A 22202-nucleotide genomic window follows, 5' to 3' on the forward strand; every position below is an offset into this window, starting at 1 on the left:
CATGTTTAAACTCTTCTGCTTTATCTGATAAAAGAAACAAATCCTGAATATTGTGTCACATTTAAAAAAGAAACTCGTTTGCACTCGTTGGGTCTGAGACAATGTGGAGTCTGATGGAAAAGATGAATTTGGATTTAAAGCTTTTCTAACCTCTGTCTTTGTTTTTATAATCGTTTCCATCTTGACAGAAAGTCGATGATTACTTCTATACAGTATGTTCGAGATGGTTTATCTGTCAGCATTTGTGTCTGAGATCAGGTGAAGATTGGGTCGGATTTAACAGTGAGATGTACGCTGATTAAAGTTTAGGGTCGTTTTAGTTCTTCTGGTGTTGAAATACGTCGTTAAAAGTATAAGTGAAGCTAATTTGTTTGGCTGTAATGTTAAAATTCAGCATTTCAATTATCAAAAATAAAGCTGTATTAGTCTATATCATCAGCCTGTTGACATAAATGTGATAAAGTAGCAATTAAAGCAGCATACACTTAGTTTAATAGTTAAAATGTGATTTTTTAATGTAACTCCTTGTTGAAAAGTGAATTTCAGCTCTTAATTATTAACATCTGTATAAATTATTAACCTCAATCTTCAGACTTATTGTATTTTTATTAAGCAGTTCATTAACATCTGGAAATATTGAAGCTCCTCAAACTAAACAGCAGCAGAAGCAGCAAAACATATAAATGAGAATGGGACTCTTCTGATATTCTGGTGAAACTCAAGATTATAATTTTTTGTTGTATGATGTCAAATAAACTGCAGAAGATTTTTATTATTGACTTAAACTGGTTACAACATGTGTTTCCTTAATACATAGCTGCAGAAGTTACATGAGAATTAAATAATTTGCTTGTTTAAAGTAAGTTTATTTATTCACTTTATTCAGCAGCAGACACATTTACTATAAATAACTCCGTTTTTAAAGCTGTATTTGGTAAACATGGATGTTTTTAAGAGGCTGATGATCATAAATGTGTCTTTTGTTTTCTTCCTGCATGTTTCTCCTCCATGTTAATCAGTCACATCTCTCATGACCAGTGTTAAAGGCCTTTACTTCTCTCCTCTCCAGCTTTTCATTTATGTTCATTTATCTTATTCTAAATATCTTTAAATCAAGACATTTGTTGGTGAAAGTTAAGTTGTATTTATTTATTTGTTGGGGTTTGTTGTGCAGGTGCAGTTAACTAACCTGAAGCCTGCAGAGAAACATTTCCTGTATGTCTGACATGTTGGCTGCAGCTTCACATCCTCAGAGGAAACATTTAATAATCTCCTCTTTTGTCAGAAACGCTTACATCGCTCTTTTTTCTTCCCTTTTTCTCCTTTTTTTTGTTTCAGTCGGTGTTTGAAGGTGAGCAGCTGTCTCATGTGTGAGACCTGTGGCTCCCCACAAAAAACTCCTTAAACAATCCACACAAGATTGGTCGCAAATGTTTGTTTGATGCAAATCCGAACAAATCCGCCGCTGCTCGCTGCGCTGTTTGCGAGTCTTGGCGCAAACATGTTTAATGTCTACAGATATTTATTCAGCTGCTGCGAGCATCATTTACATAAAGAGAGAGAGAGAGAAAGAGAGAGAGAGAGAGAGAGAGAGAGAGAGAGAGAGAGAGAGACAGAGAGACAGCACACGGCCGGCTGCAGCTGAAACACGATCTCCAACAGGCAGCGAGGTTCCTCCAATATGTATCGATTAGGTTTATAATCTGATCAGTTTGATATTGGAGATCTATGGCAGTGTTTCCTTTCTCCTCACAGGCTCATTTGGATTATTTTCAGAAGCTAAACTGGAATATTACACAAGAAAAGGAGCAGATATTGAACACAAGTTAGAAAAATAAGACACTAAATATGCTGTATAGATCAATTTTTTATCTGTCTCAGATATTATTGATTATCTTGTGTTTGATTCAACATAACTTTTTGGCTTCGGACCCCAAAACAAATCACAATAATCCGCCACCTTTAGTTCAAATTGACACATTTTACTTTAAGATTATTCAATGTGAATATAAATGAACTAAAAGATAACATAATTTTTCCTTTCTTCCTTTTTAACCTGTTAATCCTCTTGTGGATGGACGGAAGCTTTAATCTGCTTTAATCATAATTTCATAATAGAGCCATAGATGAAACAATTAGTCAATTTATCGATTAGATGATCAACAGAAAATCAATCGCCTGCTATTTTGATAATGATAAGTCACTTTTTAAGCAAAACAAATGACAAAATAATGGATATTTTCTGCTACTACCACTTTTTAATGCGTCTCATTTTAAGTAAACTGCACATCTTTGGGTTTTGGATTGTTAACCAGACAAAATATGAATCAATTAAATGCAGATAATGACCAGCAGATTTATCAATAATGAAAATAATTGCTGCAGCTCTAATTAGAGTGGATATTTAGATTAAGACACCACAAGAAAAACTCATTTAACTTCTGCTTAATTCTCTCTTCTTTTTTTAATTTTTAAAAAGTGCGCACAATCTGCTCTTTTGGGGCGTAATTTATTTGCACGAGGGCAGTGTTTGATTGCGCCAATTAATGAACATAAAACCTGTTTTTTAATGTTTTTATTCTATTGGCTCCTTTGCTCTCTGCGTGGCCTTCACTGTCAGTCCAAAAACAACCTTGCCAGAAAACTGACGCAATTTTTTTTTAAACTTCCCCCCTTCTTGTATGCCTGCGAGCAACACACACACACACTTACATCTGACCCCCTAACCTGCCCCACCTACGTAATTACCGCATCAGAGGCAGAGAAATTCCTGCAGGTTATTTTTTGGAGAAACCAACTCAGGGCGCAGGAGTAATTATCACGCCATTACAGCGCTGCATTCAATTACGCCTCGATCAAATGTCTCCCGGCTCAATATTTAAGGCTTTTTAACGCCGCAGTTTAAAAAAAGACACTTGGTCTCCCCTAAAGCGAGGGGAGAGATGTTAGTGTTTCAATTTAAAGACAGAGAGAGAGAGACAGAGAGGATTAAACTGGTCTGCTCTTCTAAAATGGAAATGCGGGGCCTACACGCTGTTCACGGGTTGTATTAATTACGGGGTAATTTGCATTTACCCCTGTTATAATTAGGAGAGAGAGAGAAAACAAGCTTTTAAATAAAAGTGTGACTAGTTCAAATGAGAGAAAACAGGAGTTTGTACTTGCTGGTGTACATGCATCTACAAAAAAATAAAATAAAAGAAAGAAAGAAAAACAGAACAATTTGACTCCCTGTTGGGACTGAAAACAGACAGAAATCCACTGTGGAGGATAAATATGACTTAACGGATCTTTATTGGATGAACATGTATGTAAGGGTGGTCGCCTTAAAGATACATTCAACATCTCACTGTCATTTTGGAGCTATAAATCCACATTTCCTCTCTTTCTCCAGAAAAAATAAAAATGTTTTGACTCCAATAATCAAGCCAAGTGCTGCGGTTCAAACATGTCCAATAATCACGACAATGCCCAAGAGGAGGAGGAGGAGGAGGAGGAAGAGGAGGAGGTCTGCTTTGAAAATGTAGAGGCTATATATCATCCGGAAAAACAAAAAAAATGTAGCCAGAATATTTCTGCATCTATATTTTTAGATTTAGATTTCCCCCCCAAAGACATTTCAAATTGCTGAGTAAAACAATGAATATAAAAGCTGAACTTTATGGCCAATTTTGTTATCTTTGGAATATTTGGAAAGATTTACATACACTTTTTTTTTAACTTCTTTTTTTTCTCCCAAAGTGGTAATAAACAATTTCAAATTCGGAAAAAACACCAACTAAACATGGTCACTGTAACTGACCCAAATACATATTTACATATTTCAGCTTCTCGATGTAGCTGACTAAAAATCTCTGTCATCCTAAAATAACAAATTTTGAGAAATAAAAACTATACAGGGTTTGTTTTTGTTTTTTTGTGTGTTTTTTTTTTTGATTGGGTTGGAGGTAAAGAGGGGCACTGCAGGCAGTTCCTGTCGGTGCATCAGAGGGGAAAATATTCCTCCCATCCAGAGAGCCAGAGAGCTGGTGGTCAAAGGAGTTTGGTTGAAAAAAAAGAAAAAAAGAAAGAAAAAAACAGTTTGGTTTTCTTTAAGGTCATCCAAGAAGGGGGGAGGGGGGGCGTTGTTTTAAAAACCCATTCTTCTTCTGCTCCTGATTTCATGTTCTCTTCACAGGACTTTGTGGGACTGTTTCTCTTCTTTTTTTTCTTTTCTTAATTTTAAATTTTTAAAAAGGGGGACAAGAGAGAGAGGGGAAGGAGGAAAAACAATGTCAGGCTGCGAAGCATTCCTGTTGCTATCTTGTTATCTTATGGTTCATAAACTCTTTTTGTCTTTTTAAAAAACAAAAAAACAAAAAACAAGCAATACCTAATCTGGGAAAACAAAACGATGAGGGGAGCAGACAAGCAGGGAGGAGGAGGAGGGGGAAAAAAAAAAGCCTGATCACAAGACTTGGAACCTCCAGGAGGCCTGGTCTTTGTAGTCCAAGCAGTCTGTGGTGTTAAAGTTGAGCTTCCACGAGGAGGCCGCAGTCTGCTCTTTGTAATCCAGGCAGTCGGAGGAGTTGAAGGCCAGGCCGGAGCCGCCGTAGGCCTGGTGGTGGTGGTGATGGTGGTGGTGGCCCGACGACTGGCTGATGTGGTGGTGCGGGTGGCCTGACATGGAGGAGGCCGTCATGGGGCTGAGCTGGTGGGGGTGGTGGTGGGAGTGCATGGGAGCCAGGTAGGAGCCACAGTCCACGCCGCTGAAGTAGGAGCTGGAGGGGGTCGGGTAGCCCTGGCCGTAGCCCGGCGTCTGGTTGTAGGACATGGGGTAGGAGGTGGCAGCGGCGGCAGAGCCTGACATTGAGCGCTGCATACAGGAGGCGTTAGAAGGGGGTCCGGGCTCTGGGAGAGGGGCCACGGCTGGAGCGGGAGCGTTTCCGGGGGAGATGGCGGGGCTCCAGATGGAGGAGACTGTGCTGATGGAGGTAGAGGTGCTGCTGAGTGCCGCCGGGCCTGTGTGGTTGGTGGAGGAGGACGAGGACGAGGACGAACCCGTGCTGGAGACGGCGGGAGGCGTGAACTGGCCGCTGCTCTCCGATCCGGTGCTCTCGCGGGCTGGAGAAGACTTCTTCTTAGGCGGCCTGGCTTTGGCGCTGCTGCCGCTCTGCTGCTGCTGGCGACACTTGGCCCTCCGGTTCTTGAACCACACCTAGAAAAACAAGAACAACAGCCAGCAGTTAGCAACCATACACACACAAATAACCACAGCATTTCATCCAAAAAAAAGAAAGGGAAAAAAATACTCCTGGGCCATGCTGGGAGTACATTATGGAGGAAAATTGTGGGTTATTAGGCATCAAGGTTCATTTCCACCCCGGCCCCTTGGCTTGGACCAGCCAGGGGTCCAATTTCATACCTGGTAGACGGCTCTAAGATAACAGGCTATTGGGTTTCACCACACAGTAGGGTAACTCTAGAGCACCGAGAGGGTAGGATCATGTAGAGCATTTTGTTTCACACACACATTCAGAGAATAACTCAAATTGTCAGAGAGAGAGAGAGAGGCTTGCCTTGGTTTTCCCCCTAATGCCTCTGAAGAGTAGTATTTGTTCAACATGGTAGTACACCAGTGAGTTTGTGGAGTATTTGCTGGAGTAGTCTTGGCCTCTCTTCATTACCTTGCTACCATATTTCAGATCAAATTACACAGCCTTCAGTTATATTGCATCAAATAATAATGAAAGAATCTACTGTTTTCAATAGACTCTAAAAAAGGTGTATCTTTAGGCCTATAATTGTGCCACTTATTTCTGTTTACACTAAATTCACATGCACTTTGGTCTGTTGGGTGCTCGTTTGCCACCAAAATGAAATAAAGTGTTATAAAATAAACCAGAAACAGAGCTTATACAAGTCAACATCCAGCTTGCCCCAACACATTAAAGCTATTTTACCAGTATCATAATTAACAAACCAGTGTAATAATTTTAACACTCCTGTCAAAGCTTCACTGTTATTGATCATTAAATCAATCAATACATCCGTTCTTATCCACTTAAAAAGGGGCTTAAATGGCTGAAATCAGGAGCTGCCAGGCCTGAAATTATCCCAACAGCTTAATTATGTCAAATTAAAGGAGAACGTAGTGTTTTGAGTAATTACTGGTATTAAAATGACACAAATGGTCCAGGTTTGGCCATGATAGGACACTCAGTACAGTACACAAATTAGGACATAAATGATTGATTTAAAGGACAAAGATAAAGATTTAAATCATTAAAAACACATTTCTGCTTTTAGATAGTGATAAACAAAGAAATAACTAACTAGTATACTTTTAGAATAAATAAATGAATGAATAATGCTACGTTAATTAATTTTCTGTAAACCAGCTTAATCAATGCTAATGTTAGCTAGGAGCTATACAGTTGATATGCTGGTTTAAATATTTATAACTAGGCCTTAACTTTGCTGTTTTGTTACTAATTTTATAGCATTATAACGTTAATGGAAAGCTGCATTTAGCAGGATAACTATAACTTCAAATGGTAAAGTTATGTGTGTATCAAAAAAGGCCTGTTTGTTAGCTAATAGCATACATTTAATACTAACAGTTGCCATCGTCTATAGCAGTTAGGTTCAATGATGGGCCAGTTTATTATTGTTGTTTTTTAAACTGGTGTTAAAATTACAAAAAAGTATGTTTGTTTCTTCTAATTCATTTAAAAATAAAACAGATTTACTTCACAGTTAAGTTTGTATCTAAAAAGGAAGCATTTTTCTTCCACTGCCCAAAGTTGTTGATTTAAAGTATTAAAACTTTATTTTCTGGAAGGTTTATTTAAGATAGCAGTTTTGTGTCTCTGCTGGTGTGGAGGATTAGATAAAGACATATGACAGGAGCCGTATTTATTTTGTCATTTGTAGATTTGTGAAAAATTATGTTAAAGTTTAGACATAAACTATGAAAGACAGAATTTTCATCAGAGAGAGAGAGAGAGAGAGAGACAAATAGTTTTAGCTTGCAGGGCCGAGTCTGGCCCCCGGGCCGCTGTTTGCCCCCCTCTGGTCCACAGAGTTAACGGTAGGTAAATGTGTCGACCGTTGACGTTAGTATTAACGGTTAGTGACCGTCAGTGTTACCGGTTAGTGTTGACCAGTAACGTCAGTATTACTGGTTAACGTTAGTGTTGACAATTAACTTTTATGTTAACGGTTAGTATTACCGGTCAACGTTAGTGTTACCGGTCAACGTTAGTGTTACCGGTTAGTGTTGACCAGTAACGTCAGTATGACCGGTTAACGTTAGTATTACCGGTTAGTGTTAACCATTAACGTTAGTATTACCAGTTAACGTTAGTATTACCGGTTAGTTTTAACCATTAACGTCAGTATTACTGGTTAACGTTAGTGTTGACCGTCGGTCCCGGTAGGTTTGTGTGTTTTGGGGACGTCTCCTCACTTTAACTGAACACACGGAGGAGAAACAGGAGAAAAGGAGACATGTTTTAATTCCTTACCTGAACTCTGGACTCGGGCAGGTTGATTTTCAGCGCCACCTCCTCCCGCATGAAGATGTCCGGGTAGCGGGTTTTACCGAACAGAGACTCCAGCACGTCGAGCTGAGAGCGGGTGAAGGTGGTCCGCTCCCTGCGCTGCTTCCTGGGAGTCGCTGCGGAGCAAAGCACACAATAAAACCGCTTATAATGATGTTTATAAAGGTTTCTGCTCAGCATGTGAGGTCTGCTGAAACATTACAGTGGTGGAAAATAATCAAAACATCTCAATTTATCCGTAGTTAATAAATATAAAACTAGACTAAAACATTACAGGGAGTTATGTGAAATTAAAGCGCGTTTTCTCATCATTTACGTTTGTAATCACTGAACTTATCCTGCAGACGTGGAGGAATACAGACACATTTACTTTAAACTAGTTTTATTCCACCAATGTTTAACTAAATGTCTTTTTAATGTTCCCTTTTTTGATTAGGCAAAGTGCATGTTTAAAAAAAAAAAACCCAAACATTTCAAGTCACATAATAGGCTATCATGAATGTGCACATATAATAACATCACACTTTAATTGTATAACAAAAAAGACGCTTGTTTTACTAAAGGTTTTTTTCTTTTTTTTGTATTGTTCTTAAAATATTGCATCATTATTTTTGTCCGTATAAGCAGAGTTATTGTAGTTTTGTATTTTTCATTATTACTGCTCGTTTCAGCTTTATTATAACATGGGGGTATTTATCAGGGGCGACATTTACCAGTTCAGAATAGTTATTACAATACAAACACTTATATATTTACTTATATATATTATTATATAAATATATAATATATGTCTGTAGTAAAGACATCCGACTGCCAATAAACATACACCAGTAGGATATACTTCCTCATGCTTGTTGATACATTTAACGAAACACAAAAACTAAAATGACATTTTCTGCAGGCTATTATTATTTCATTTTATTATAGTTAGTTTTTTTTATCCTAAAGTCTAGTTTTTATTATGATTTCAGTTAAATAAAAATGGTTTTGTCACACTTAGTTTAGTTTTATACAATGATAAACTCGCACATAAGCCAATAACACACTATTACATTATTATTATTATTATTATACGGATATTATTATTATTACTATTATCATTATTACACATTAATTCAGTTTTTAGTAGCTTCATTCTCTTCATGAACCCCACTTTATTCCTGTTTTTGTGCAACTGCATTTATGTTTTAAGAAGTGTGTGTCTGCTGTAAAAGTGTGTGTATTAGTGTATATTAGTGTGTGTTAGTGTGTATTAGTGTGTGTGTGTACCTGGGTAGCCCACTGAGGGGTGCAGCAGGTCCATGGCAGCGCCGCTCAGCCCCAGGCCATTGACGCCGTAGGGGGGCTGTTTGAGGTAGGACATCATGCTACAGGCGGTCACTGCTCCACCCAGCTCAGGCCAGTGGTTCGGTTTCCCCCGATGCTGCAGCTTGACGGGACAGGGGGCCGATCCAAGTCACTGCACACACACACACATACAAATGTCTTAAAACACGCATAATATCAAAAGCAAGCTGTCACTGCGAAAAAGTTTGCATCCTTGAAAACATTTAAGCAGGCCTGAAGATGATTTTTTGTCAAGCAACATTTAAGAAAGAAACTCATTTTAAAGTAGCTAAATGACCCCAATTATCTGATCTGTTATTCCATTTTTATATATATATGTTAAGCTGTAAAAAATAAATTAAAAAAGTCACTTTCCAGCTAAATTCCAGCTTTATTCAAAGTGAGGAAAACACTATAAATGAACAGCTGTTATTACACCAAAGCTGACAAATCCTGGTGATAATTTACTGGCACTTCACTTGGATATTAAACCACAGACAGAGACGCACATTTTAATCGCTTCAGAAATGTTGGATTTTTTTAGGGGGTCAACCGGCTGCCAAATCCGCTTCAACTCAAAACCTCCAGCGGAGAAAACAAACCGCAAAGTGAAGTCACACTGAAAGCTTTTCTATTTATCAAACAGGATTTGTATTCACCTGTTTAAACTGACAGACGTCCATAATATATAAATTAAACCAGTGATAATGGAGGACAATGCATAAGAAGCTGATTCATGACCCCTGAATATTTGCAATAAATCACTGCTTTCCTAAAAAAAAAACTGTGTGTTGATTTACTTGAAGATATATACATTTTAATTTACCTGTGTGCTGTCTGTGTTTTATATTTATCATTCACGTTTTCTCTCCTGCTGCACATATATGGTTGTAAATACATGCAAAAGTCATGCTGAGCTTCACTTTAACACCAGAAACACTTTGACCCTCATACAGTGATTAATAATTCAAATTAAAATCAATGAAATCTATTATGTCATGTAGCATTTAAAAGCGTTGAATGTCCATAAGATCATTAATCATGGTTATTTTAAAAAGAGCTTTTAAACGGTGCAAATTTCACCAATTAAAAGTAAAAAATGGAAAAATAATTTGTAGTAAAAAGAGCAGAATTATTGTTCTTAATGGTAAAAAACAAATGCAAGTTGAAACCTGAATAAAAGCTGAGTTCAATATGAGCTTGTGTGTGTGTGTGTGTGTGTGTGTGTGTGTGTGTGTGTGTGTGTGTGTGTGTGTGTGTGTGTGTGTGTGTGTGTGTGTGTGTGTGTGTGTGTAGGCGTGTGTAGGCCTTGGCACACAGACACACACTAACACACACTCACACACACAGCGCGTAAAAAGCTGGATTATGGATGTGATTTGATAAAGTATAAAATCACAGCTGCACCGGTGTGAAGTCTTTTCTGTTCTCGTTCATTCTGTTTGTTTCGGGTCGTCAAACTTTGTGTGTTTTTCTGACCACAACAAGACTCCTGCAGCTCTCTGCTGAAATTAACTGAACCCAATTTAAAATAGAAAAAAAAGAAAGAAAAGAAAATCCAGCGGCAGACATTTAACATCATTCCTCTTTTTTTAAATAAGTCAAATAAAGATCTGAGGAGTCAGTTTTAATAGTTTTATTCCTGCAGAAATCATAATTAGTGTCATTTCTCGTCTTTATTTTGACGCTCAGAGTTAAAGTAACCAAACTACTGAGAAAAAAAGCTCAAATTTTACTTTATTTTCTACAGATTATAACACCAGCAGTAAACTATTTTTTCTATAAGTACAACTATGGTTTTTTGAATGCCTCTCTGTGTGTTTAAGTAGCGTATTTAATTATAAGCAGTATCCATTTATGTGTGTTTGGTTCTCTCAGTAAGAGAGCGACTGAATTTAAGATGAAAACTATCACATTTAAAACAAGTATCTTAATTGAACATTTAACACATCCATCTGACATTTAGAGGGTTTGAGTCTTCTGGTCAAGAAAAAAGTTAGATATTATCTTTAATTGTGACTCCTCGGTGCAGAGTTACAGCCCTGCAGTTTGAATTCAATTAGTCAACGTGAAGAGGAGATTATTTTTAACAATGAGTTTCCTAACTGACCAAAACCAAACCTGAACCAGCCAAACGTGTATTGCAGCGGCTCCAGCACCGCGTCTGCAGCTCTGCCAGGCCGGAGAGAAAAGACGAGATCTCGGTGCAAATGAACTCAATTAGAATTTAGATTAGACCTCCGGGGAGAGAGAGCGTTTCAGAAGGGCTCTTATCAGCAAAATAAATTAACAAAAAACCAAAAACACGCCTCTCCAATTATCTACTAAGTGGTTCAAACGTTTTAATGGCCAATTGCTCTCCAAAAAAAAAAGAAAAAGAGAGAGAGAGAGAGTGGAAGGGAGAGAAAAACCCACACATGGATGAATCGGAATAGAAATATGAAAATTATCTACTGTTGGAGGAAGTTGACTTCATTTATCCAGTTGAAGCTGAATCAGATTAATTGAAAAAACACAATTCACACAAAACGTGCAGCGTTGAGAATTGATATCATTCACACCACGTATCAGCTTTTTAAAAAATGAATGCAATGATTGAATAAAAAAGTGAGTTTTCTCATCTGCTCGTCTTACTGATGCATAGTTTAGTTTCTCGCTTTCAAACTGCGACTGGAAGTAAAGAAACGCGCACAAAAACAAAAACAAAAACGCGTGAATTGTTTAGTTAGTGTGTGTGAGAGAGAAAGAGTGTGAGAAAGAGAGAGAGAAAAGAAAAAAGCGACGCTACCTTGTTTTTTCCTCCTTCCCTTCTTCTCCTGAGCTCTCGGCCCACGAGAGGAGCGCAGCAGTAAAATTATCCAGCGGTAGGAAAACAGTCCTCGGTGCGGTTCCGGGTGTTTTTACAGCCAAATAAATCAAACTCATTTGCTTTCAGGGGGCTTGTCGTTGTCTGTCAGAGTGTTAAGGTGATTTCTAATGGAGACGGATGGGGGATTGATCACCTTCTCTCCGCCCCAAGCCTCTATGAGCGGAGGACACCTGCGGATCCGCCTCCTGCAGCCAATCGGTGCTCCTCTCCCGGCTGACAGACGGCGACGGCGGCCTATAGGCGCATAGTGGCATCCAGGAGAGCCCACTCCCACTCAACTCTCCCCCCCTCCTCACTCCCTCCTTCCCTCCCTCCTTCCCTCTCCTCTCAGGTCCCAGTCCCGAGACCTAGACGAAACCACAGAGAGGTTTTTAAAAAGATGGAAATGTTTCACACAGGCCTGCTGGAGGAAAGTGCTTCAGTGCGCAAAGGCAGCAATTGACTTTAGAGGATATATATTCCTATTTTTTATAGGAAGAGCTTATTATTTGTTTTGCTATTTGAATGCATCTCACAAGAAAAGGAAGCATTGGTTGCATTTTTGAAGCGACCAACAAGAAAAACTCAAACTAAATCTACGGATTTTTCTTTCAGCTGCAGAAGCAAATACTCTTTTTTGTGTTATTTTGCAGTGTTTTTGCTTCTTTCCCCCCCATTCTCTCGTCCTATTCCCTCTCAAACATTGAATTGTTTGTTAAATGAAATAAAAAAAATCATCATGCAGAATGTTTCAGGAGAAATAATATGTAGAAAAATCAGACAACACATTTGTTCCGAGGATTAAAAAAAAAATCGTTTTAAGTTTAATTTGACAGAAAGCTGAAAACTGAATTATTATTATTTTATCAACAAACAACAGAACAAACATCTACTGACAGGAAGCATCAGCTGCTTTTTATCGGGACACTTTCTCTCTGTGATGCATTTAAAAAAATAAAATAAAATAAAAAGAAGTTACATTTATCCATTTTGATTTTTATTGTGATACGCCCCCTCCTCCTCCTCCTCTCCCCTCCTCTCTCTCTCCACACACACACCAGTCTCATGAATATTAATGAGGTCTAATCCCCATTTAGAATTACATTTGAGGATGGTTGACGTAAAGTTTAATAGGGATAGACCTCCAACTCACTGCGGAAGAAAAAGAATCCACAGAAGAAGAAAAAAATCAGCAGCAGCAGCAAAAAAAAAAAAAAAGCTGCGGTCACTGAATGAAATCTGCACTTTATGCGGATGTTTTTAATGTGTTTTTAACTCATCACACACACAACAAACTGCTTGTTTCCCTTCTTCTTCTTCTCATTTCTTGCTTGTGTGTCAGTGAGGGTCGAGAGGATGCAGCTCGGCTCCACTTTTCTTTGTGGATCTCTGCAAATAAATAAATAACTAGAAAAAAAACAAAAAAACATCAACTTCTGTAAATGAGGCCTGAGCTGAAAGCGAGCTAATGTTCAGACAGAGAGAGAGAGAGAGAGAGAGAGAGAGAGAGAGAGAGAGAGAGAGAGAGAGAGAGAGAGAGAGAGAGAGAGAGAGAGAGAGAGAGAGAGGGAGGGAGGGATAGGGAGGGAGGGAGAGAGAGAGACTGGAGGGATGGAAATTACATTTTTATGTGTGTGTGTGTGTGGAGGAGGAGGTATCAAAGAGGAGGCCGATGGGACTTAAAAGTCATCGGCGAGAGCACTTTGACAGAGAAACTTAGACATCAATAGTCTGCGGAGCAAAAAAAAAAGGAGAACAAGTATGTTTGAGGTTGTGTGTGGAGGCCTGTGGTGATGCTGCTCGGAGGTTGAGGGCACTTAAACGCACCAAAAAACGCACGTAAACGCACCATAATGGTAACAGAAATGAGGAAAATCTTTGTTTTTACGCGCAAAATCAAACGCAAAAGTCAAAATAAGTGAAGTTAAATGTGTCAATGGGAGGTGATTAAAGAAAAGACGACGTAAAGTTATGTTTTTGAAGGGGTTTTTTGGGAGGGGGATAATTGATGCAGGGTTTTTATTTGTGCTGCGTGGCTGCTGACTGGAAGGTCAAACACTTTTACGCACCGTTTTATTTCCACCACATCTGAAGTCCGAGCAGTCAGAGGGCCCGTGGAGGGTCTGACCGAAATACCATCACCCCTCCTCTCAACACACACACAAACACACACAGGCCCCGTTAAATTATGCAAAAAGGCCATTCAACAAATATGGCCCTCACAACACAAAAGAGACGGGTTATTCTGATATTCCCCTTCAATTTCTTGTTTTTTTTTCTTCTCCCTCCTCTTCTTCTCTCGATGTAAGACCCCGAGATAAACCCCCTGAACAACTATCAAGTTATCAAGTTGCACCAACCTTTTGTAATAAGAGTATTTTGTCTAATCCCAAATTGCAGTTGAATTTTCTTAATGCTGAGCTGGTAAAGCCTGGGATTAGGCGGCGAGGAGAGGAGGGGGAAAAGTTTTGTCCCTTCAGCCGGCAGGATTGGGAGCGGGGATCTGCGGGGATGTTGTCGGTGCTTATTAAAACGATGATGCATAAAACACAGTGTTGCAGGAGCACCGGACGCTGCACGCGGAGACCCGGGCTCCCTCAGGTGCAGTTTTTTGGACGGCGGCGGGGAAGGAAGTAACGCAAAGGCCGAGCGGCTCCCAGCACCTGTGAGGTGAGGCCAGGAGACATCAAAGCTCAGGAGATAATCCATTCAGCTGAAGGATCCTCAGCTGCACAGCAGCACCGAGGCACCGCCGCTTTTTACGCAGCGCTTCGCTTTTATTCTCTGTAAAAAAAAAAAAAAAAGAAAGGAAAAAAAGAGGAAACTAACAAATGTTTTTCACTCACTTCTACTTCCACAGGAGCATTAAAGACCCGAGTGATGCTGCAGAGGTAAGACAGGGCTGTTTCTGGCATTTTATTTCCTCTTAATTCTTTTTTAAAAAATACGTAAAAAAAATGTTAAAATGTTGGATTTATTAGCTGATATTTTATTTTATTTACTGTAAAGCTGCGCTGATTGATTTTAAACTGATATTAACAGAAGCAGAGAATTTAAACTTGAGTCAAATTCAGGAGTAAAAGTAAAAGTTTTACGCATGAACAATTATCAGCTTTTAAAACATGTAAACTATCTTTGTAACAAGTTTCCAAGTAGAAGTGATAGGCGCTCAATCATTTTTTAAGTTTTCCTCTCACACACACGTTCACACACACATGCAGCCAACGACTGCACCGAGCAAAAACGTCCACCGTTTTTTTTGGCTCTTCGCTTTATTCTCCAACATTACAGTCTCCCGTGATAAACGCAGTATAATACAAACTAAAACAAAAGCGCCTCAGGGGGGGACGGGGGGACGCGCCGTGCGTAATGTGCACGTACAGTCGGTCCCAAGCAGAGAAGAAACGAATCAGCAAATTAATTTCAAAGTATTAGAAAGGCCGGGGAGGACGTCTGCTGTCACAACCTATTTTCCTGCTTTAATCGGGGATGGGAGGCTGCCTGCGGGGATGGAGCGGAGGGTTAAACCAGACTCTCTGATTTTTATTACACGGACACGTTTTTGTTGTTTATTTCAGTCTGCGCGTCAGGAAGCCGGTGAAAGATAAATAAGTGCAATTAAAGGAAGGGGGGATTTTTCTCCATCATCATCATTATAAAAAATAAAAAAAGGAATATCGAGTTTTTCTCCGACCTTCCAGTTTTTTTTATTCCTCCCTCCATCCATCCATCCATCCCTGGCATGGCTGCGGGTGACCGAGCCTCTCCAGCTCTGCCCCCCGTCTGCAGGCCCAGGGTTTAAAAAAAAAAGGAGAGAAGAGAAGAGAAAAAAAAAACATCTGCTCGGTACAAAGTGATTTCTCTAATCTTCCTCAGAGGAACCTGCTCAGCACCGACCTCAAACACACACACACACACACACACACACACACACACACACACACACACACACACACACACACACACACAAAGAAACGCCAATTTTAATTTATAAACACGCACAAGTCGCAGAGGGAATTGAACAGAGAGCAGAATAATAAGAAAGCATTGCTGAACGCAGCGCTCGCAGTGATAGGGGCCACTCATGTGCAGGTCGTGTTTACATTTCAATAACTTTAAGTTGTGTGAAAAGAAGAAAAAAGAAAACAGCACAATATGGAGGTAAAATGGACAAATAGTGAAAATATAAAATAAACATAATAATTGAGACTTTTGAGACACCATTTTATTAAAAATCATTGTTCAAATATTATGAAAATTACAAACAAAAACTTGTCCAGATGTTTGTAAATTAAATACCTGCAGCTTTAATAAACCTTTAATATATTTTCTGTTTGTTTCCAGAGGAGGTTAAAAATAAAGAAAAAAAGAAAAAGTCACACGCTGCTTTGTGGAGTATGAAATCATAAAGGACTTTATTGAAGACTTCTTGGGTTATGACACTGGAATAAATAAACAGATAAATGTTCACACTTAAAAAGGACAACTGCACCAGATGTGGAGCTTTAAGAGATGCATGTGTGTGTGTTTGTGTTTGTGTTTTGAAGCATATTTTCTCCTCTTCAGAATACAATAAATAGAAATAAAAAAAAAGTTTGTTGAGCAAAAAAAAAAAAAGCACATGAAATGAAATGTGATGGTAGTTTCACTTACAAGCAGCTTATAGGACAAACGGTAATAAATAATATATATATTTTTTACTTTCGACTGCATGAATCCTGAAAAAAAAAGAGGATTTTGGAAGCTATTGGTCAGAGCAGTGATGAAAATATACAACATGAGATTATTATTATTATTTTTTTAAAACATGATCTTTCTTTTGGTAAACTGCTTTCAAGCCAAGACAATAAAAAAAGCAATAGGAAAAGTTAAGATTTATGCAAGGTTTATGAACGGTGTGAACCCCCCCTCTCCCTCCCCCCTCCTTTTTTAAGATATTTTACAAGTAAAAACTTTAAAGTGAAATAATTAAAAGATACACAGTCAAGTAATGAAGTAGCTTTGAAAAGACTGATATTATAACGACTCTTTTTTGTGTGTGTTTGTTTGTAAAAGTCCGACTCGTCTTCTCAACCTCATGAAAAGAAGAAGAGGAAGGGGGAAAAAAATCCCCCATTAAACCCAGTTGTGCTGTACCTCAATCCGACTGGTCTCCACATTCAGACAGAGGAGGATGTGCTGCTGCATCGTTACATACAAATATCCCATCTGTCCGACAGGGGTTTGCACTGCTTTTAGTCTCATACATATTCATATCACATACAAGTACCGATCTTAAAGCAAATTAACATAAAAAATATCGTATATAAGTGGGACAGTTCGAGTCAGTATAAAGTTGGTGCAAAAGCATCGCAGGGCCTCTTTAATCCAGCCGAGTCTCTGCTGTTAGTTTCACCAAAACAACAACCAGGCCAGGAAATGTCTAGGAAAGCCACTATCAAATAATAATTATAATAATATATCAATAATCATAACGATACATTTCTTTTATCGGCTACATTTGTTGGTTGTGTTTTTTTTCTGAAATGACAATCATTGAAGGACACACTTCTCCTCTTTCTTGGCCATCTTGCCTTTGTTCTGCTCCAGCGTTCTCTCCAGGTGCTCGTCCTCCTCCTCGGCCCTGCGGAGGGCAAAGGTCAAAAGGTCAGATTTGTCGGCAGGGGGGAGGGGAGGGGTGCACACACACACGCGCACACACACACATATATAAACAAATATACAGGTAATGCAGTCGGTGCCACGGTAACCGTCGCCGTGCCACCTGTGGAGTGGCCTAGCGCCAGGGGGCGGGCTCTGACCTTTCACCTGCCTGGCACCCTGTTGGCGGATCTGGAAGAGATCCCGCCCGTGCAGGTGCTGCAGGATGACTGCAGGCCTGCTGGAACGCAGCGCGCCCTGAAATGTGTTTTCACTACGTCTGCGGTTTCTCAGGGACTTCTGGAAATCTAAAGATAGGCAGCAAACCGCCCTCGCAGACTTACCAAAGAGTGGCTGAGAGAAAAGACCTCCAGCAGGCCTCTGAGTGGGTTTTACATCTGTGTTTCATACCTGTTGTGTGTGTGGTTATGGAGGATTGTGGGTAACTTACTGTTTCTCCTGGGCGTCCAGGTCCCTGACCAGCGCGTCTCGTTTGTTGACCAGTATGACCAGCTCATCCAGCAGCAGCTGCTCTCGTCTCTTCTGGGCCTCCGTCTTCTGCCAGTCTGCAACGACACCAGAAGAACAGACTCCTTCAGACCAGGAGACACACAGACCTTTTTATTCTGAAAACCTTCCAGATGAACACATTTTTTCTGTCCTGTGAGGAGAGAAGAGTCTGAACTTCCTCATCAGTTCAACTTTTCTACAGAATCACCTTCGATCCTCCTGGAATAGAAACACTGGACCTGACGTCACCTGTTTAACTCTTCAGCTCTTCATCATTGAACTGTGTCTCATTAAAGGACAGACGAGATCCTCCTGAGGACTAAACAGCTTCAACATGATGGACATTCATCTGAACTATAAACTGAGACACATGTTGCTCGTTCGGATCATTCAGGACAGTTTGATAAAAGTTCATCTTTTTATGAACCTGCTGGATTCTTGGAGACGAGTCTGGACCCACGTATGGACCAGTGTGTGTGTGTGATGATGTGTCGCACTGAACATCTGAAGGATGTTGATGTGCAGCTTCATGAAGCGCACACAGACATATGAAGCTTTTTTTTCTCACTTTTTGTGTTGGGACTAAACAAAATGTTTAGGGAAACCTTGTTCGTATTTTTTTGCACATTTTTCTGACATTTTAAAGACAGAATGATAACTTGAGACACCTGTTTGGTCCTGTTTTGGGTCCATTTTGAAAGAGTCAGGTATTATTTTGTTAATAAGTTTATCTTTATTTTAATAATTTAATAGATTCAGTATGATCACTCTGCTTGATCCTCGGCTAAATAAACAAACAAACAGGTGAGCCCCCGACTCTTGTCTCAGTTCTCCAGGGTCTTTGCAGGAAGGGGCCCCACAGGGCCCCACAGGGTCCAGGTGGGACCCCGATCCAAATCCCCTCAGCCTCTCCCTGGAGGAGGGGGCTGCCCACAGGAGAGCACTCACTCCCCCTGGGGCTCAAATATCCGCCTGGCGCCCTCGGCTCCACATACAACCCAACACCGGGGCAGCACCCCCCCCCCCCCCCCCCCCCCCCCCCGCTCCTCCCTCCATCACCCACAAAACTCACCCGCGAACACTGAAGGGTGCTTTAACGATATTACAATCAGCAGTGAAACATCAATCCTTCATCTGCGTATCATTCAAAATGAAGCTGTTTATAGATCAGATTTCACTTTTTCTTTTATCAGTGAAACAAAATTCAGTGTAGCATCTTAAAACTAACTAGAAAGAAGGCAGGAAATCTCTTCAGCTAAAAGCGAGGATGTGTCCCCCTCCAAAAAAAAAAAAAAAGCCTCTCCATCGTTTCATATTAGCGAAAGTAAAAAAAATCCCAGCGAGAATTCAAACACAGCTGAGCCGTGTGCAACTTCTGTGGCGCGTAGGCAACTTCACCCCTCTATCAATATTTAACCGCCTATTGATTTCAGAATAAAAGGCATGTTGTAAAATGTCAGCCCCCAAAATAAGTGTGGCTTTATTAAAAATAAATATTCCCCCCCTCCCTCCTCCTCAATGAGTCAAATTGCAGCAGTGAGTCTGTGTGTGTGTGTGTGTGTGTGTCACGCTGGGCCCAGTGTGTTTGTCCTGAAAGGTCTGCGCTCTCTCTTCATTGGTCCCGCTCGTCCCTTTGAAGTCGACCACAGAGCGAAATGAACACAGTCCCAATATTTGGCTCTCTCTACGTTCCCCTCTTTTCTTCTTTTTCTCCCTCTATCTTTCTTTTCTCTTCCTCTCTTCCTCTCTTTCAAGGAAGCAAATTTACTCTTCCCTGCTTCTGCGGCGGGAATCGACAAAATACTTCAAAAACTGCCAAATATGTCCAGCTGTGTGTGCGTGAAGAGTGTCTTTTTTTTTTTTTTTAATTTCCTCTTTTTTTTTAACAGGAGGATGAAAAAAAAACTGTGTCAAGTGTAGAAAAAGAAAGATGAGTCATCATGTGAGTCATCTTCCTCAGATAATTGCAGGATAGGAATGTGTGTATCCGCCATAACTCCACAATCCCACAATCCCTTTTTTTTTTCGACAAGGGCCGGCCCACAAGAGGAGGGTTCACAAAAAAAGGAGGAAGAAGAAGGAAAAAAAAAACTTCCCACAAAAACACACACACACAGAGAGAGAGAGGTATGAAAAAATCCTGCCCTCCTTCTCCTTCAGAGCACATCTCAGCCAAAAAGCCACAATCCTGGTCGTCCCAGGGAGGGTAAGGAGGGAGGGGTGGGAGAGGAGATGAAGGGGTGAAGGGGGGGGTTTAAGGGGGCAAGCTCGCTGCTGTCAATCACACGTCTCAGAGTCCCGCCCCCCTCATTAGGAAGGTAAACAATAAAGAGAGACGATGAGAGACGTGACCAGGCAACACCAGAGCGGGGCAGGCTGGGTAACCAGACACCCAGGAACAAACAAAACACCCTGCAGCCACTCAGAGAACCCCCCCCCCCCCCCCCCCCCCCTCCAAAAAAGCCCTGCCTCCCCTATAACAGAGAGAGAGAGAGAGAGAGAGAGAGAGAGGTTAAAGAGAGGGGAAAGACTTTGGAGGAGTGTGTACAACTCACATTGTGGGTGCATATTCAGATAACCCTCGCCGTGCACGCCAACGGTAACCATGTGAGTCTGCACAAGGCACACAAGAATGCGTTGGTTCAAATCCCCATGAACCCCCCTCCCCTCCCCTCCCCTCCTCTCTACGTCGCTAAATTTATTCAAGAGAGCAAAACTGGTCCGAAAAGCTTCGTTCTCTAAAAAAAAGCGAGAGGAGGGCCGACTTACACGCATCTTTCTATCCATCTCTATCTCACACACACACACATATCCAAAAGATCCGATCCACATCTTCATAAAGTTAAACATATTCACCTAAAAGTCTGCAAGAATTAACGATTATCAACACCGATCTATATTCCTCCTCCGTTTCTTTGTTGTTTTTTTTCTTCTCCTCTGCTCTGCTCGCTCTAACCTCTTGTTCTCGTGTAAAAAAGGCCTCCCAAAAGCTGGTTTTGGCCGAGGTCCAAGTGGAGTCAAGAGACAAAAAGTGTCACTGGAGGAGAAGAAAGTCGACAGGCGGTGAAAACGGTCGACAGATAAATGTCTTTGACAGCGACGCGTAGCCGGATTCTTCAGTCACATGCAAATGTTGGAAAACTGCAACACACAAGTTTGCTTGATTTCATGCATGGTTAAAAAAGAAAAGTGTTAAAAACTGTAAAGAATCACTCAGTGCTGCAGGAGAAAATCTAATTAATTACGATTATATTTGAACAGCTGATATGCTAAATTTTTATTATTTATCAGCTAATAAAAAACAATCCTGATATTCTGATATTTAAGTATTGTTTATGCGTCTTACTCCTCTGTGCTGTAAAACTATTAAAAACACATTAATGAGTCACACACTGTAGTTTATTTAGAGTCAAACCTACACACATCATCCTGCTGCCATAAATACTCATTGGAGCATCATATAGTCCCCGAAAAATACACTATTTACTCCTGTTTTTGTCATTTTGTCTAAAAGTTCAAGCACCCAGCTGTTTTAGGATATTATATAGGTCTTTAAAATATGAAAAAGTAGGTTTGTGAGATGACAAGACATGCTGGGAATACACTGAAAGACTGGCTAATGCATTGATGTTTTGGCATTTTCAGTAGATATGTTGATATTATATATATTATAAAAGAAAAAAGAATATAACTAACATTACTCTTCACACAAAATTTTCTAGTCCACAACATAACACGCTTAATATTTGCGGAAAAATGTTGTTTAAGTAACAATCTTGTCGATCCCTCTTCCTGACTCACACACTGCTTCAAATCTAAATATTAATGAGACAGTGCAGCTCTGAAAAAGTTGCCGTTTAAACCACTAAGTGAGCTGGAAACTAAGATCTAACTTTTTTAAAACACAGACAGCAGTAAATCATCCACAAATTGAAGCATCAATGTAAACAAAAAAACACAGTTTCAGCATCTGTTCCTCCGTATGTTACAATAACCTGAATTTAATATCACGTTAGCTACACTACGAGGACGCATTCATACCCAGATCCTGGAAGATTTACATCTTTCAAGCAGAGAGGATGTGAGGAGAATATTTTGTCTATTTTAAAAGTACATGAGGATAAACTTTATCTACAGTTTCTATATAACCTGAATGAGGAACAGCTTTAAAAACCTCACTGTAACAACACACTTGGTTCCCGAATTCTCCCAAAAACTTGAGTCCGACAACTCGTCTCGTTATCGTCGGTTCCAGTCAACTAGCAACCCTGAAAGAGTTGGCGACATCATCAAAAGTCGCCCATGTGATAGGATTGCACAGTGCACCTAATCAA

The 22202-nt window shown here is 40.1% G+C and overlaps 2 protein-coding genes across 9 annotated transcripts in view; both read right to left on the reverse strand.

The window, feature by feature from the left end:
- Positions 1-4447: 4447 nt before the first annotated feature.
- otx1 (orthodenticle homeobox 1) lies at positions 4448-8910 on the reverse strand. Of its 7 annotated transcripts, none has more exons than XM_062430569.1 (4): positions 8814-8910; positions 7509-7660; positions 5047-5197; positions 4448-5001 (listed from the first exon to the last, which is right to left on the reverse strand). In XM_062430569.1, exons 1-4 carry the CDS (start codon positions 8908-8910, stop codon positions 4448-4450), a joined length of 954 nt encoding a protein of 317 aa, XP_062286553.1. The 7 variants fall into 7 exon arrangements, with proteins under 7 accessions (XP_062286553.1, XP_062286556.1, XP_062286555.1 ...); XM_062430572.1 differs by having other exon boundaries at positions 4448-4982; positions 5037-5197; XM_062430571.1 differs by having other exon boundaries at positions 4448-4985; positions 5037-5197.
- Positions 8911-16077: 7167 nt separating this feature from the next.
- The window catches only part of ehbp1 (EH domain binding protein 1), a 164596-nt gene continuing 158471 nt past the window's right edge, over positions 16078-22202 (reverse strand). For both annotated transcript variants that reach the window (XM_062429954.1, XM_062429955.1), the window contains 2 exons: positions 17810-17924; positions 16078-17341 (listed from right to left, as the gene is read on the reverse strand). In XM_062429954.1, the coding sequence (XP_062285938.1) occupies positions 17251-17341; positions 17810-17924 (206 nt within the window). In that variant the 3' untranslated portion in view covers positions 16078-17250. The remainder of the gene's footprint in view (positions 17342-17809; positions 17925-22202) is intronic.

Source organism: Scomber scombrus, chromosome 12, assembly GCF_963691925.1.
Source record: "Scomber scombrus chromosome 12, fScoSco1.1, whole genome shotgun sequence".
In the NCBI taxonomy this organism is placed as follows: Eukaryota; Metazoa; Chordata; class Actinopteri; order Scombriformes; family Scombridae; genus Scomber; species Scomber scombrus.